The sequence below is a fragment of the Apostichopus japonicus genome, chromosome 20, assembly GCF_037975245.1.
Source record: "Apostichopus japonicus isolate 1M-3 chromosome 20, ASM3797524v1, whole genome shotgun sequence".
NCBI lineage: Eukaryota > Metazoa > Echinodermata > Holothuroidea > Aspidochirotida > Stichopodidae > Apostichopus > Apostichopus japonicus.
The window spans coordinates 13514792-13531326 of record NC_092580.1 but is presented as its reverse complement, the minus strand read 5'-3'; the positions used below and the strand labels follow the sequence as shown (position 1 = coordinate 13531326).

General features: G+C 43.0%; 1 protein-coding gene across 5 annotated transcripts in view; it reads left to right on the top strand.

Annotated features, from left to right (window-relative positions):
- LOC139961903 (uncharacterized) overlaps positions 1-16535 on the top strand; it is a 59752-nt gene that overhangs the window by 13514 nt on the left and 29703 nt on the right. For all 5 annotated transcript variants that reach the window (XM_071961535.1, XM_071961536.1, XM_071961538.1 and 2 more), the window contains exons 4-6: positions 13304-13370; positions 14935-15040; positions 15958-16125. In XM_071961535.1, coding sequence (XP_071817636.1) covers positions 13304-13370; positions 14935-15040; positions 15958-16125 — 341 coding nt within the window. The remainder of the gene's footprint in view (positions 1-13303; positions 13371-14934; positions 15041-15957; positions 16126-16535) is intronic.

The following is a 16535-nucleotide window of genomic DNA, read 5'->3' as shown; positions in this document are numbered from 1 at the left end:
GAGAGGCGGGTTCCGACGGAGATCCCGGCCCGAGAAAGTAGGGAGAGAGAGTCCTCCCGCCGACCCAGAAGGGAGAGATCGGGGTCGCATACAAGATCCCCAAGACGTAGAGAGAGGAAGAGATACTCTCCAATCTCCGACGAGTCCTCGGACTCTTCCGACGATGGATACAGAAGATCCAAGAGGAGGCGCCGGTCCCCGAGACGGCGTCAGGAAGAGGAACCAGCTTGGCTTTCCAAACTCACCGGCCTGCTACGGCCCCTGCTGGAGCAAAGGACGTCCACGGTAGCCGACGTGGCACCGGGCCCTACCAGCCCCGTATCGACCATGGCCCCGCAACCGGCCCCGGACCCGGACGCTCTGGATTGCAGAGCGTCGGTGAATCTTTCCGGCTTGGAGGACGAAGGGGAGCCCATAGATCCAGATCCTCTCGACTACGATCCTATGGAGGACAGCTTTGGTCACAATTACGAACCGGAGGAAGCACCCGTGACAGGAGGAGCCCTCCCACAGGAGCTAATAACACGGGCGGCAGACATATTCAGACGACACCTGGGGTTCGAGGAACCCGAGACGCAACCGCAGAAGGCGGGCCGGGTATCAAAATTGACGGCGACCGGCGAAGCGTCATATAAGCCCAAAACTACCATACCAGTAGACGCAACCTGTTATGACAGATTTGAGGCCATTGCCAACAAGACCAAGTGGACGGCCTTCCCGGCCAGGGCAGATAGAGCGGTCAGGGTACCTGACGAGGCATGGAAGGATCTATTCAGATGCCCAACCATTCCCCAGGAGGCCAAGGAGAGATTAAAAGCCGAACAAGGGGCCTCATTCACACACGTGTTCAAGACCCCGGACCAGAGGAAGCTAGAAGAGCTTTTGGTAGAGGTGGACATGGCAGCCCGTTCGGGCATGAAGTTCGCATCGGTACTAATGCTATCAGCCGAAGTCCTTATGCGACACCACCAACAGCTCCCTGAGGACAGCAGCCAAGTATCCAGGGACGAAGCGGGCCAGCTCCTCCTGCTGCTGGGCCCCCTCGTCAGACTCGCGTACGATCAATTTGCAAGGGTCGCTACCAGGTCCGTTAAGGCCCGTAGACAAAACATCGTCTCCGCCATCCACTGGCCTTCGACGGAGGCGAAGGACAGAATGCTGGAACTACCAATCCTCGGGGAAGACCTTTTTGCGGGCTGCTTCCAAAAGAAACTCCAGGAAGAGGTAGCCCGAAGGGAGACTCTGGCCAAATCAGAATTCCGACCCCCACCTACCCAGAGAACCAGACCCTTCCGCCCGAGGGAGAGCAGAGCACCTAGGGGAACGAGAGCAGCACCCGCCAAATCTATGAGCAGAGGAGCTCTCAGAGGCCGAAGCCGGGGGGCAGCCTTCCGTCCAACCCGCCCCTGGGCCCCCAGAGGAGGCAGAGGCTCCACGTCGACCAGACGGGACAGTGACCGCTCCTCCAATCGACCAGCGTTCGCCGCCCAGCCCTAGGGGTGCCCACCTCACCGCGGCCATTCCGCCGGTGGGGGGGAGACTAACAAACTTCTCCCAGCAATGGGAATTTATTGGCGGGGACAAGTGGGTGTTGGACACAGTCAAACACGGGTACAAAATAGAATTCTCCTCCAGCCCACCTTTCGGGGGCGGAGGAAGGCAGACACTCACACCCACGGACCCCGTCAAACGCTTAGCCCTAGAAGGGGAAATTCTGGCCCTGCTGGCCAAGCAGGCAATTACAAGAGTTCCGGAAGAGACGGGACCACTCTTCCGGTCCTCCTTTTTTCTGACCAAAAAACGGGACGGCACCTGGCGTCCCATCCTAAACCTAAAACCCCTGAACACAAAACACATCAGACCAAAACACTTCCGTATGGAGACCTTAAACTTAATATTACCCCTACTCAGAAAGGGCATGTGGGCGGCGACCGTAGACTTACGGGACGCCTACCTGCACATCTTGATACACAAAGAACACCGACGATTCCTAGCGTTCCGGTACGCAGAACAAGACTACCAGTTCCGGGCGCTCCCATTCGGCCTAGCCACGGCTCCCAGAACCTTCACGAGAGTCGCGGGAGCAGTAGTCGCCTACCTCAGAAAAAGAGGGGTCACCCTCTACGTATATCTAGACGACTGGTTGGTAGTAGGGAACAGTCTATCGGAAGCAACCAACAACGTCCACAAAACGCTCCAGACCCTTCAAGAACTGGGCTGGATCGTGAACCAGAAGAAATCACGGCTATCACCCTCCCAGACGATCCAGTTCCTCAGGGCCATACTGGACTTCACCACCGGGGTAGCCCGACCCTCAGAAGAAAGAGTCGCGGCAGTCAAGGCGACCACACAACAGATCTTGGCACACCGGGGGTCACCAACGGGGACATGGCTCCGGGCCCTGGGACTCATGGCCAGCCTCGTCGATATAGTGAGACTGTGCAGGCTACACATGCGACCTCTGCAACTGCACCTGCTGAGGTCCGCAGACCCTACAGACCCAGACAAAACAACGCTCATCTACAGGTCAGAGGAGGTCACACAACACTTTCGATGGTGGCTCGACCCAAACAACTGGAGTTCAGGGGTACCCTTTGCGATACAGCTACCAATGACATCGATAACGACGGACGCGTCACTGTCCGGATGGGGAGCTCACTGGAGCAATCGCACAGCATGGGGGACGTGGTCCCAAACAGAAACATCTCTCCACATCAACATCCTGGAGATGATGGCGGTCAAAAGAGCCCTGGAAGCTTTCAACGACCACGTACAGGGAACGATAACCACAATCTTCACCGACAACACGACAGTGGTGGCCTACATCAATCGGCAGGGGGGCACCCGCTCAGAGAGACTGTGCCGACTCGCGTGGGAGGTGATAACAGCGGCCGAGGACTCCGGCACGATCCTAAGGGCTTCCCACATCGCAGGCAAGCTCAACGTGATGGCGGACGCCCTATCCAGGGGGCATATAGACCCCAACGAATGGTCTCTGGAACAGGAGACTTGCGACAGAATCTTTTCGATCTTCGGCAGGCCCACGATAGACCTGTTCGCAACACACAAGAACAACAAACTCCAGACCTTCTGTTCCAGACGATTCCACCCCCTGGCCTACCACACAGACGCAATGTCCCTCTCCTGGGACCACATGGATGCGTACATCTTCCCGCCGCTATGTATGATCGGACAAGTCCTCAGGAAAATTCGGAACTCCAAGGGCAGGTTCACACTAATAGCCCCGTTCTGGCCTCGCAGACCCTGGTTCGCCGAGATCCCCCAACTCCTCATGGACGTCCCAGTGAGTCTACCGGACAAGCCCCACCTACTGTCCCAGAGACAGGGAACTCTCTCCCACCCAGACATCAAGGGGTTACAATTAGTTGCCTGGAGGCTGTCCGGTCTTCCCTACGACAGAGAGGCTTTTCAGAAGCAGCTGCCGCGATGGCAGCCGACGCTAGAAGGGGAACGACCGCAGCGACTTACGATTCCCGTCTGCGGAAGTTCGACCAATGGTGCCGACCGAGACAGATACTGCTGCCTGCTGCCTCTGTGACACAGATAGCCGAGTTCCTCCTCTCACTCTTCGGAGAAGGGAAACAAGTCTCCACTATCAGGAATTACAGGTCGGCCATCGCTGCCATCCACCAGGGCTTCCCAGATGGCTCCACACTGAGCAATAACCCGTACATTGCACAACTCATCAAAGGCATGGGGAATCGTCGCCCACAGATCAGACGGCTGGCCCCCTCCTGGGGACTCTCAGCAGTGTTACATGCCCTGGCAGGACGCCCATACGAACCAATGGCTAACGCCTCCCTGGCTGCCCTCACAAAAAAGACACTCTTCCTCGTCGCAGTTGCGTCAGCAAGAAGGAGGAGTTGCCTCCACGCCCTATCCACCAAGCAGAATCACATCAGATTTGAGGGCCACGGGGTGAGGATGGTTCCAGACCCGTCATTTATTGCAAAGAACCAGACCTTGACCTTCTTGCCAGGAGACATTTTCATCCCGGAAATTAAGACCATGTCATCAGTAGCCGAGGACAAACGATGGTGTCCAGTCAGGGCACTGAAATGGTACCTGAACAAGACAGAGAAGTTAAGACAATCAACTTCTCTCTTCATCATACCACGACCACCCTACGCAGCGGCCTCCAAAGACACTCTATCCAGGTGGCTAGTAGAGATCATACGCCCGTTCACATCGGGGACCTCCCGACCAAGGGCTCACGACGTCAGAGGGGTCGCGGCCTCTACAGCCCTATTCGCCGGCATCCCGGTAGAGGACATACTCAAAGCAGCAGCGTGGAAAACTCCAACTACGTTCGTCGCCTGCTACTTGACCGACACTTTACACGCCGAAGCGGCATTTGGTAGCGCGGTGATGCGAGGTCCGGTGGGTAACAGGTCCCACCCCTCGGGCCTCCCACCATCGGGCAGTGCCACTCGGTGCTAAGGTTGTGAGGAGACAGGTAAGCGAGGAGCGAAGTAAATATTCCAAAACTTACTGGTTTGGATATTTACGAGTGACGAGCTTACCTGTCTCCATTCCCGCCTCCCTCCCCCGAGAGGGTGGTGGGACACAGCCGGACGGAGGAGCGGTCGCTCGACTTGACTCATGACTCCGAGCTTCACACCAGATAGACAGAACCACCATCCACCAGAGAGCCATCGACTATGTCTATCGGTGAGTGTACCTATGTGTTTCCGTATGCGTTTGCGTACATAGTCTTCCACTTACGTTCTCACCTAAGTTGATCTAAGGGTAACAAGTGGCGGACCGTAAATCTTTAGGCTCCTTGTTAGTGTAAGGGGTAGTTCCGCCTGCAGGGTTCAGGAGAGTGTCCCCCCTTCCCGCTGCGCCGGGGAGGGTTACACTCCCCCCTGCTAAGAAGGCGTCAGTGAATTTTTTGTTAGGGGTTCACTTTGGGAAGTTAACTCGACGGGGGTCGTTGGGGGTGGCCAGACCTTGCCACCCCCACTCCCGTGTCCGTGAGGCCACTCTTTAGGAATGGTCTCATGAGAAAGGAGGAGGGACCGGAAGGGGGGTCCGGTCATAGAGGGCGCACAGTGTTATTTATTTACCAGGACTTTATAGGCACGGTAGAATGAGGTGCTAAGGTTGTGAGGAGACAGGTAAGCTCGTCACTCGTAAATATCCAAACCAGTAAGTTTTGGAATTTATATGTAAATTACATGGTCTTAAAACCAGAGGTTTACTTGTTGCACTGGTGATAAACTGGAGATTTAGATTAGGTGCAATCTAGGAATATTGAAGCCCACAGTTGGTAGGTTTATTGTTGTGTAGTTGTATGTTGTATAGCTATTGATGAATATTAAAAGTTGTTATGAATATTAAATGACTCTTTTAACATTGGTCAAATGGTTGAATGGTGGACATCTTAGAACCCAAATGTGAAAGTTACATATATGGGACTGGTGTGTTATACTGGAAAGTTTGGTGTACAGTAAAGCTACTCTGGTTAGTGGAAGAAGAAGAGATGAAAGCTCAGTGTGAAACTTTCCAATGTGGACCTACTGTACAGTTTATGTATCAAATATATAGATGAAGAATTCCCTATCGTTGTTGTGCATTAAAGAATTCTTTCATGTAAGAAGTAATTCAATCCTCTCATTATTAACTTTCTTCATTTTTCATTTGAGAGAAGATATCACATGCATTTGATTGAATCAGAAGTAATTTGTCCAATTAATTCACTCCTCACTTACCTGTCTCCTCACAACATCTGCACCCAAGGTCAAGACATGACTAAAAAGAACTGGTAACCTTTGACACTGACCCTCCCTGTTGACCAGTTGCCCGCAGTCAATCTAGCTCCTCATTCTACCACCCAAATGAAAGTATGAAAGAAGTACTTCACCCCGCGCATTGCCTTGCTCCATTCTTTGTTTTGAAAGAACACATCACGTTCGTTTAATCAAATGGGAAGTAATATATCTAGATCAGATTAAACATCACTCGTGGATTGTATTTTGATTCAAATTTTGTTGTCCGTACCTGGTTATGCAACCCAATATTGAAACTATCTCTAATAGCAAACTGGGGTTGTGATAACACAGCAGGAGGAATCTGCTAACTCTTGTACAGTAATTTAAGTCATAAACCTGAGAGTGGCTTGAATGTGTTATTGAAAGTCCTGTTAAATGTCTACAGTGTGTTTGTGTTTGAAGTTCAGTGAACATTAACAGCACTGTTGTTTGAGAGAATTCATGAGTGCTGTATCTAATTTCTGTTTACTATATTGACTTAATTGTATGCATGCACGTATGAATCAGGTAATAAAGACTGTGTCGCTCGTAAAGCCATCTTGTCAGCATTCCTCTGAAATGTTCTCAGTACGTTGAAAAGTTCAAAGTTCAAGATGAACTTTTATCATTACATCTCTCAGCTGTCAAAGTGGAACGAACAGCTTTGCAAATTGCTGCTGGAATTACTGTAGTGTTCAAATGGTTGTAGCCGAGGTGTATATATTTATATCTAGAGGTATTCCTCTTAAATATTTGTGACATATGGCTTGGTCTGAAATTGATACCAAATTTACCATCCATGCAGACTATAGCTTTAACAGAACTTTGGAATATTAAATTTGTGAAAATTTCTTTGCATATTACTGTCTTCAATTGTGGTGTCATAAAGTGGTTGGAATGTAGGTTAAACAAGAGCACTTTATGTTATTAGCTAGCATGAAGTACGCGTAAGAGGTACTTGAAAAGTACACAGGTAAATTTTGTAACGTTCTTCAGAGAAGACCATGAATTTTGACCTCAATTGAAGTATGGGTGGTCGTACTGAAGCAAATATAGTACGTTAGGAATGATATTGTGTCCATGACAAATATGTTTGTACTTTTAAAAAAATCTCCAAGATCTACGTTTAGGCACTAGTTAGTTCAGATACCATGAAACTTGTTCACATTGGTATTGCACTGAAGGATCTTGCTGTTGAGCTATAATTCCAACACTGTGCATTCAGTTCACTGTACCTGAGATGTGTGCATATTCGTCCTAGCTTCATTTACTTTAGTGCGTCTTGGTTAGAGATTTATGCCATTCTGTAAATGACTTGTCAAGCACTTACACGGAGGAAGATAAAGGGCACCGAATTGATAATTGCGTCTAGGTGTCGATATATATATTAACCCTTGGAAGAATAAGGTCATGAATATTCAAGTTGGACGAGAAAACTTGAGATATATATTATCCAGGATTCCTGGAATCATGTATACCAGAAAGGCAATCTACCTTTATAGAGAAGCTTAAAGTCAAGCAGTTGATCAAGCTTGTTTTCATATTTCTTGAAACTTATTTCTCATTTCTTGAAACTTATTTTTTATTTTTTGAAATCAGCTGTGGTCTGCTTTTATATGAGGATGCCCAAACCTACTGAGCTATGGACAGTGATGTTATGTCTGGACAGTGGTTCAAATTAAGTAAAGCTTTAATCCCAGTGTAGACTTTACAGTGGACATTATTGTTGGACATAATGTTGGACGTAATGTTGGACATAATGTTTGGACATTATTCATCCTGTTTGTGATGCATTTCATGCCATGCAGACTCAAGATTGGGAGAGATGTTGCCATATATATTGAACATTCTCTAAGTTTTGAAGGCTAAATACCAGCTAATCGCATCTTTTGGTTGGTTAGAATAAATTTATTTTTCCAGTGGCCAAGTAAAAAATTGCAGTTTTGTTTGCTGGTTTGAATCTGGTAGCAGTTGGAACATACTGACCTTTCGAAAATCAACTTTAAAAATACAACACAGACCCCCCCCCAAAAAAAAAAAGTTAGCATTTTCTGATACTTGTATCTTAGTCCATGGATTTGTCAGTAACACTTGTGACCTATTTCTTGCTCCTATAATTATGCGTGACTGTAATCAATGAAATCAACTCGGATTGTTTGTAAACATTCCAAGTATTACCATATCTTTTTGTACTTTACTCTGCAAGATATTCACAAGTATAAGGAAGTCAATGACAAAAGGAAATAATTCTAACTGAAGGCTCTCAAGTTAACTGTAGTATTTCAGAGTACTAGTCCATTAATAGAAGAACGTGAAATACAACCCCCCTGTTTTTGCTGTTTGTCATGGCAATCACGGAAAACATTTCCTTTTAAAGGCGTGCGTTTGACCGCTGTTTGAGTAATTTTGTACTAGTGAATGAGTTAAACAGCAATATTGTATGAACATATTAAATGAACTAAAGTAAAAGATTGGTTCTGGAAAGCTATATTGCTTGTATTCATAAAAAAAATAAAGAAAATCAATAAAAAATATTAGAAAAAAGTCAACAACAAATGACGTTCCCAAATTGCATCCACCAGAGAAGTACCTCACTGAAGTAGTGGAGGACATTTGAATGGTATAAATTTATATTTCTTTTTAATGCTTACTCTAAAAGCTCTTCAATTGTGGTGCCTCTTTATTTTTGGTATGTGAGTTGAAAAAAATAGTAATTAAGAGAAAATAATTAGAAAAAAGGAAATTGCTTATATTTGTGAAAGAAAAGTCAAAGAATAAATGCAAAAAGAAATGAGAAATTAGAAGAAGAAATTGCCAATATTTGGGAAAGGAAAGTAAAAAAAAAAGTTGTATAAGTTAGAAATAAAAACAATTAGACATTAGAAGAAAAAAGAAATTGGTCATATTTGTGAAAGAAAAGTGAAAAAAAGAACAAATTTAGAACAAACAAATTGCTGATATTTGTGAAAGAAAAATGAAATGTTACTTCCAAAGTATATTAAATATATTAACAGCACTTTGAACCTAACCACCAAGAAATTTCTACTGTAGTTTCTCATGGAGGTCAAAGTTCATCTGAGGTCACCAGAGGTCAAAGTCTGTTAAAACCTTGTTAATGTGGTAATTCCCTAAGTAAATCCTATTAATGACAATAAGCTTCATACAGAGCTTGTAGTTCCATTCTTGTCAAAGAAGTATAGTTTCTCATAGTGGTCAAAGGTCATCAGAAGTCATAGGCTAAAATTATTCAGAACATTTTTAAATTTGCACATGAAATATCCATACAAACCAGTATTGCAAGTTGAAATTTTGCACAGGAGAAAAATGAAAGTTTGTGTATTTAATCTGTGTGAGCATGAAGTATTTGAAGTCTGTATCAAAACTGATTAAAAAAAAACATTTGTCTTTTTCTGTTCACACTCATGTATCTGTATACTGTATATCTGGTGTCACTGTTTTGCATTTGAAAGCATATCACTGTATTGTACCTACACTTCACTATATTATCAGTATGTCTGTCTTTGTCTCCCTTCACCTCTTAGGACTGTTTTTATTACTCTCTGTAAATTCATAGTACAGTCACTGCATGTCGGTTAGTGCCATCTAGTACAATAGCTATTCAGAAACATGTGGCGTATTATAGTACTGTACACACACAGAACTTGCTACTCACTTCATTTCCTTATGAATGTTATTATCCTATACCTCATAGAGACTATATCAGTTAATTGACCTCTGGAAATAACAGTACACTTTTTTTTTTTTTTGGGGTAGTAGATACAGTTCCACATGATGGCTTTCACAGGGGTAATTTTTATAGTAGCCTTAAACTGTCAATTGTATTGGCTTGTGAAATTCTATGTGTCATTGTCAAAACAGGTTAAAAACCTGGTTACTCAAGTCTTATCAATGCACTGTGATCATATTGTAGAACTCTATTTTGAATAGTTAAAACAGGCATCAAATCAGTTGTTTTGAAGTCCCTGGGAGGACCTGCACCCAGTCCTATGGTAGTTCATATCATGGTATACCATTGAACGGAGTTTATCAGTTCAATCAGTTGATTGAGTAATCAATCTGTCGATTAATCAATCAGTCTTTTCTATAATATGTATCAACACATGCATCAGTGAGTATACCCTCCAAATACACATTGCACATGATAAGGAAATACTGTACTTCATAATCCATCTGGAGTCATATATATATATATATATATATATATATATATATATATATATATATATACTGTAGGAAAATGCTGCACATGTGTGTACTGTTGCTGGCCTCACTGCTATAAAGTTGCAAAGTTGCTTGGGAATTTAAGTACACAGTATCTTCATACTTTCCAGAGAATAATTTATCCAATATCGCAAAATGCTACAGTATATAAAATGGTACCGTTGCTTTATATACAGTACAAGTGTACAGATGTGTAGCAGTTTCCTACACTGGAAACAATACTATTCTATGAGAGACAAAATTCAAGAGCCTTCGAAAGTGCTATTACACAAAATTTGGACGCTAAACTATTCCCTGCTTACAGCAATCAGCATACTTTATGAGATATTCATGAAGTTCACAGACCTAAGAATTGTAAATCCAAACTTTATGTAGGTAAATGCCAAAAGATTGTCCAATTGGACTTGCAGGTAGTGTGCTTTACTGTACTGTAATAGTATTCTATGTCTTGCAATCTCTATTAATCTGTCTTTTTATAGAAGTGTGTGCTCACAGGTGACTAAAAGGTTGACAGCTGAACTCTCCTCTGGTTTGCATGCATTTGATGTGCCTTCTATATAGAGATTTCATAATTTGACTTCCCTATTAGCATCTTGTGCCATTTAAAGAGACTTTATTAACCAATTACTGGTATTTTGTTAACCATCGAGTGAATTACAGCTCTATATACTGTACTGTAGTGCCAAACCTGTGTCACACCCACTACAGTTATTGCCCTTATTACATACCGCATCATCCCACAGAAAATCATCCCACTTGTGGAAAAGTACAGGCTTGCTGTATGTGTTGTTTCCTGTATTGTATAAGCTGTGGACTATTGTTACTCCCACTAGTTACTGTACGGTCAAATATTTCAGACAGCAAATTATACTTGTAGTCTTAAGTTCAAGAGCAACTGATTTTTGTTTTTGTAATGCTAATTAACAAAGAACAGAACAAAAGCATCAATTAATGAAATGACTTTGTGTGCAAGACGAGAAGGTCGTGTAACAGAATCAACTCACAATCAGTTGAAGTACTATGGTAGCCTTAGAAGCTATGATACTTGAATGTTTAGGATACAGGGCTGTAATGTTTTTGAGTCTCTGATCTTATCTTGCGATCAGAGTTTGTTGTTCTGATTTGTCAAAATGTATGGTAAACAAGTTATTCCTTGCTTACGATACTGAACACATAACATGTAGATCTACTGTACAGTATGTTACCCTCCTTCCCTATTGTCAATTACCTTAATCTTAATGTATGCCTACCAAACTGGCTACTTTTAATTAATTAGATTTATAAAGCGCAGACATATCCACTATTAAAGGTGCTCAAGGCTCATCACAACATTACCCCGGTCAACGATAACCTGTCGAGCACAAACCATCCCGCCATATGGCAGCTCAGCTAAATAGAGCCCAACTGACAAGTTATCTCACAGGTCCCAATTTTATACACCTGGGTGAAGAGAGGCAATGGAGATAAAGTGCTTTGCCCAAGGACACAACATAATGATCTGGCCAGGGCTCAAACCTGCATACCTTAGCTCACAAGTCCACTGCCTTTTAAAGCACTTGACCACAATGATCTCACCAGCTTTTCATGCCAGTGAATCCTTGACCCTTGGTACCTTACCCAATTTGCTATTCCTTTTAAGTCTACTTGATCTAGATTGCTTACAGTATGGTTGTGTAGAGCTACTGTAAGCTAAATATTAAAATGACAAATAAGTCTCTCTCTAACCTATCTCAACTCTTCTATTGCACTTTCTCATCTACATAGCCCATATACTGGTAACATTTTAGTACTGTGCCCCCCATTGACCCTTTGTATTTTAGCACTGTGCCCCTTCCATTGATCCTCTTTTTAGCAATGCACCTCCTCACTGACCCTCTTTTTAGCACTGCGCCCCGGTTGACAATTTTTTATAGCACTGTGCCCGCATTGACCCTCTGTATAGCAATGCACGTCCCTCCCATCGACCCTCTTTATTAACACTGTGCCCCCTCCCATTGACCCTCCTTTTAGCACTGTGCCTACATTGACCCTAGTACGTTCCTTCATATCTTAAATAAAAACTAAATATTTTAATATAATCTGTCTTTCAAGTCATCCATACACATTTCTTTGTCTCCTTATCCTTCTTAATCCTCTGCCTATTGTACATATATATATATATATATCTGTGCAATGTCTTCATACAGACACACACACAGTAATAATCTTCATGGTCGGGTGCTAGAAATCCTGGAACGAAGTGAAAATTGTATTAATTGGGTGTGCTTGTAAGTTTGAAGACCAAGTTTATGCCAGCTCTTCTCTCTCTGCTGTAACACCGGAGGGAATTTTTTTTTTTTTTATGGGAGCAGGGTATTTAATAAATCTGGTAAAGGCATTCTCTTGATTGTGAACTTGAGCTGACTTTATGAAATCAATGCATTAGATGACTCATAGCAAACAGACTTGTTTTGGCTGGGTAAGCAGTAAAATTATTCACCAGATGAACTGTATGGTAGATGAAATTTGATTGTCAAGGAATTAAAAAAGAAAAAAGGGCTGCTAGGTTCTCTTAAGGGAGTATTATTTTACTTTAACATGTGCATTGGTCTTCATGTTGTACTTGAATATTAAAAGCTGAAAGGAGTTTTTTTTTTTTTCTCCCCGCATGATGCGGGCGAGCACTGGAAGTGAACATTAGCAGACAATCAGAAACAACAAATTAATGTTCATGAGAATTTGCAGAGGTGTGGAAAAGATATATCACGAATTTGCCAAGTTAATTCTATCCAAGGTGAATGACCTTGGAGGTATTCAAGGTTCAAAGTGAAGTTCTTGCTAAATCTCCCAGTGGAATGAGCAAGATAAGTGTTTTATGTGATGAATGATATCTTTTGTTGTTTGTGGAGGGGTAGAGGGGTGGGGGTGCGGGGTAAGGGTGTGCAGGGTAGGGGTGTGAGCTGATTTAAAATGTGTTTACATTGTAAAGTTTCCAACGTATAGTTAAAGTTATAATTTATTAAGTGAATTCCAATTTCTAAAGAGTTATTTAAAAGTTAAACAAGCAAACTATAAAATCTTTCAAAAAGTTAAAGAAAAGTTAAGTGAACCCAAGTAATATTAATAAATGTGAAAAATCAGTGTATGCCAGGGAAATCTCAACATGAGTTTTCTTTGCCAGTTGCTAAATATTTATACAGAAAGTATGCGTTTCCAGAGCACATCAAGTGTAGCAATGAATCTGATTTTGGTTTTCAATACCATTTAACAATCTTCATTCTTCTTTTTCCTTTGAATTTCTCTCGTAGTTACTCACGGTCGGATCGTCGCACAGCTGACCCTCTATAATCCAGATGGAAGCGAAGCTGTCAGAAGGTTTGTTTAAAATTAATCCGATATTTGGAATGCTGTATCTCTGAGATGGGCTGTGTAACCTAATGTTCACTTGACTGGATTGCAAAGATTTTAAGGTTCTGCTTAGCCATTGGATCTGCACTTAAACACATACCCAGTGTTATTTGAAAGGGAGGTGGCCGGAACAGGGGGATGGCCAAGAGAGGGTGATGGCCAGGAGAGGGTGATGGCCAGGAGAGGGTGTCTCCGGCAGATGGTGTGGCCGGGAGAGGGTGTGGCTGGGAGAGGATGTGGCGGGGAAAGGATGTGGCGAGGAGAGGGTGTGGCCAAGATAGGGTAAGGCTGGTAGAGGGGGGCAGTAGTGGGGAGTGGCCAGTGATGGGGAGTGCATGGGGGAACAAGGCTGTATGTCAATTTGATATTGTTCCCATCTGTTGGTGTTAAAATAGGGAGTGGGAAGGATGTAAGAGGGTGGGGATGGGGTAGGGGGAGCACGGTGAAAGCTTTGATGGGCATTAACTATACTAGGTTGAGATTGTTGTCAGTATTGCAGTATTGGTAGAAGGGTAGCGAGGGTAAGGAGGGTGACATGGTGCTAAGCTTACAGGGCACCACTTCCATTGTTGACATCTTTATTATCAGTAGTCAACATATGAGATAGTTGTGATAGACACTCCTCCCCCCCCCCTCTCAAAAAAAGGAGAAAATTTCAGTCATTGAAACAGGTGTGGATGCTGCCAATGCTAAATAGAGAAGGATATTTATTTACATGGTTGTAGGTCACATACCATCAGTGATGTGTTACCTACATGACTTTAATGGCTTACATGACTTCTATGCTTCTTGCACACATGACCATGAAGCCAAAGCACATTCATGCTGTCATCTATATATCTGGTTGACTTCGAATGGAATTGATAAAACCATTTCCAAATGGTTTTGTCAAGTTCATATAGTTAATAACTTAAGTGTGAAAAAACTATGAAATCAGACCAAAGCAACCTCTCATCTTCTCCCCCCCCCCTGCCTCCGCCCTCATCCCTTCTCCTTCCCCTACCCACACATCAGCGTTTGATGTATAGTCATTAATGGAATTTGTGTTTCTAACCTGGAGGTGGATACCTACAGTAGGTGTGAATGGCTTGATAATCAAAACATCCCAATTTGAAGTGTAATTGTTCCAGATATGTGTTATTGATTTATTTAAAAAAATTATGATTAAATAATTGTAAATTGTAAATATCATAGTTTGGCTTCACTTCCGGTCACACGTTTAGAACCGTGCACCAGGATATATCTCTTGCAATTTCAACTAGCGACTGGCTAGTTTTATGTGATGGTTTAAAGCAGGGCATTACAGCGGAGAAATAACTATATGACAGAGCATTAAAGAAAATGCCAAGTTAGGTAACGCACGCTCATGGAATATTTCAACAATATTCACCGGATTGACAACATTTGTGCTGATGTAGCTTTATCCTATAGAGTATCTCAGAACTTTTACAAGTTACTATTCATTAATGAGAATATCACTCAGATGTGGAATTTCAAGGTGCTATTAATCATTTAATTTGTTTGTTTATAGCACACCAATACCTTCAGTGCCTAACACCAATGATAGTCCTCCTGGGGCAGTCACCAACAATAATATGGTCTCTCAGCAGCTCTTCCAGCTATCATGTTGGTTAAAGGTAAAGTACGCCCCTTTCATTCACATAAAGGTTAATTGTAATTTATGATGAAGCCATCCATACTCGAAATCCATTAACTTTCAAGTCTCCAGTCTCAAGTTTTGATATGTTTATATTTGAGGCACTACTAATGGAGTTTTAAGTATCAAGAAATGTATTGCATTTTAATTACCTCGACATGTGAAATGAGAAGAACTTGACTATATGAATATACATTGGGTTTTGGCTAAAAAAAAAAATTGGTTAGTTGTGATCTTGAAGTAATGACTTGAGGCTAAATATCTGAGCAATTATAAATAAATACTCTCATTTAAAATCATCCTGACAAGAGAGTAGAGAGAGCAAACAGGAAAAAAATCAAATAGCTCTTTGGCAACCTTAAAAGCCAAGCAAGTAACGGAATGTGTTGTTCTGAGACTATAAAACTTTTGAGGAAAGAGGGTGATTGTCTGGTGTGGTGGGAGTGGGGGAGGGGGAGGGGTCAGTGGGGGTGGGGTTACTAGTTAAACAAACTTAACTGATATCTCTGCATTGATATATGAATACATACAGGTCTACGAAAGCATCAAAAAGAGTAGGGAGAGAAAGCAAACAGGAAACAAAACATTTCTTTGAAGAATCCAAGAAGTCAAGGAAGAAAGGGAAAGTGTTGGCAGATTGATATATTTGAAGCATAAAATATGGATGTTAGGAGGGAGCATAAAGGAGGGGTAGGGGAGGGGGGGTGCAGAGGTGCATGCAAGGAACTACTTACTTAGCCAGAACAGAAACTTTAAAACATAAATTTAATTGTGAAGAAAGTAATAGAAAGTCTTTAGTAGGGTTGTCGTTGTGCCTGTAACTTAAGAGGAGTTGACCGACAAAAACCTTTCTGTAACGACATCTATTCACGAAACCATTATCTCCTTATCTCACAGGAGGCCCTCTACAGAGAGCAAATGCTAGAACAGAAGTTGTCTACCTTGCACACACTCGTGTCCAATACACAAGATGCATCGGAGAGTAGCTGGCAGGCGTTAATCGACGAAGATAGGCTCGTCTCTCGACTCGAAGTGCTAGAAAACCAACTCAGAGCTTACTCCAAAGTGAGTGTCTACAGCGTCACTGCTCTAATAATGAAAATTTAATAAATTATAAGACTGTAGAGGTTTTGAGGAGGTTATTGGAAATAAGGATTAATAAGGTTTCCAAAAAGTGCAAATTTATGGGGGATTTCAAGCCGCTCGGAATGTTGAAAGGCGGGGGCAAAGTAAGTTTATCAAGAGCTAAACAATATGTCTTGAGAATTACTACCACACCTTGTGTTCGAGAATAATACCATTAGTTTTTTTAACGAACTATAGCAAACTTGACTAGGACATTATTTTTAAACCAAATTTTGACAATCGAGCAAAGAATACTTTGAATAATGTTGTCAGGCTGATGTAGTTCTGTATTCTTCCCTTTGAGGTCACTATTATCAGCGATAGAAGAGACGGAAAGCTTCCTTACTATG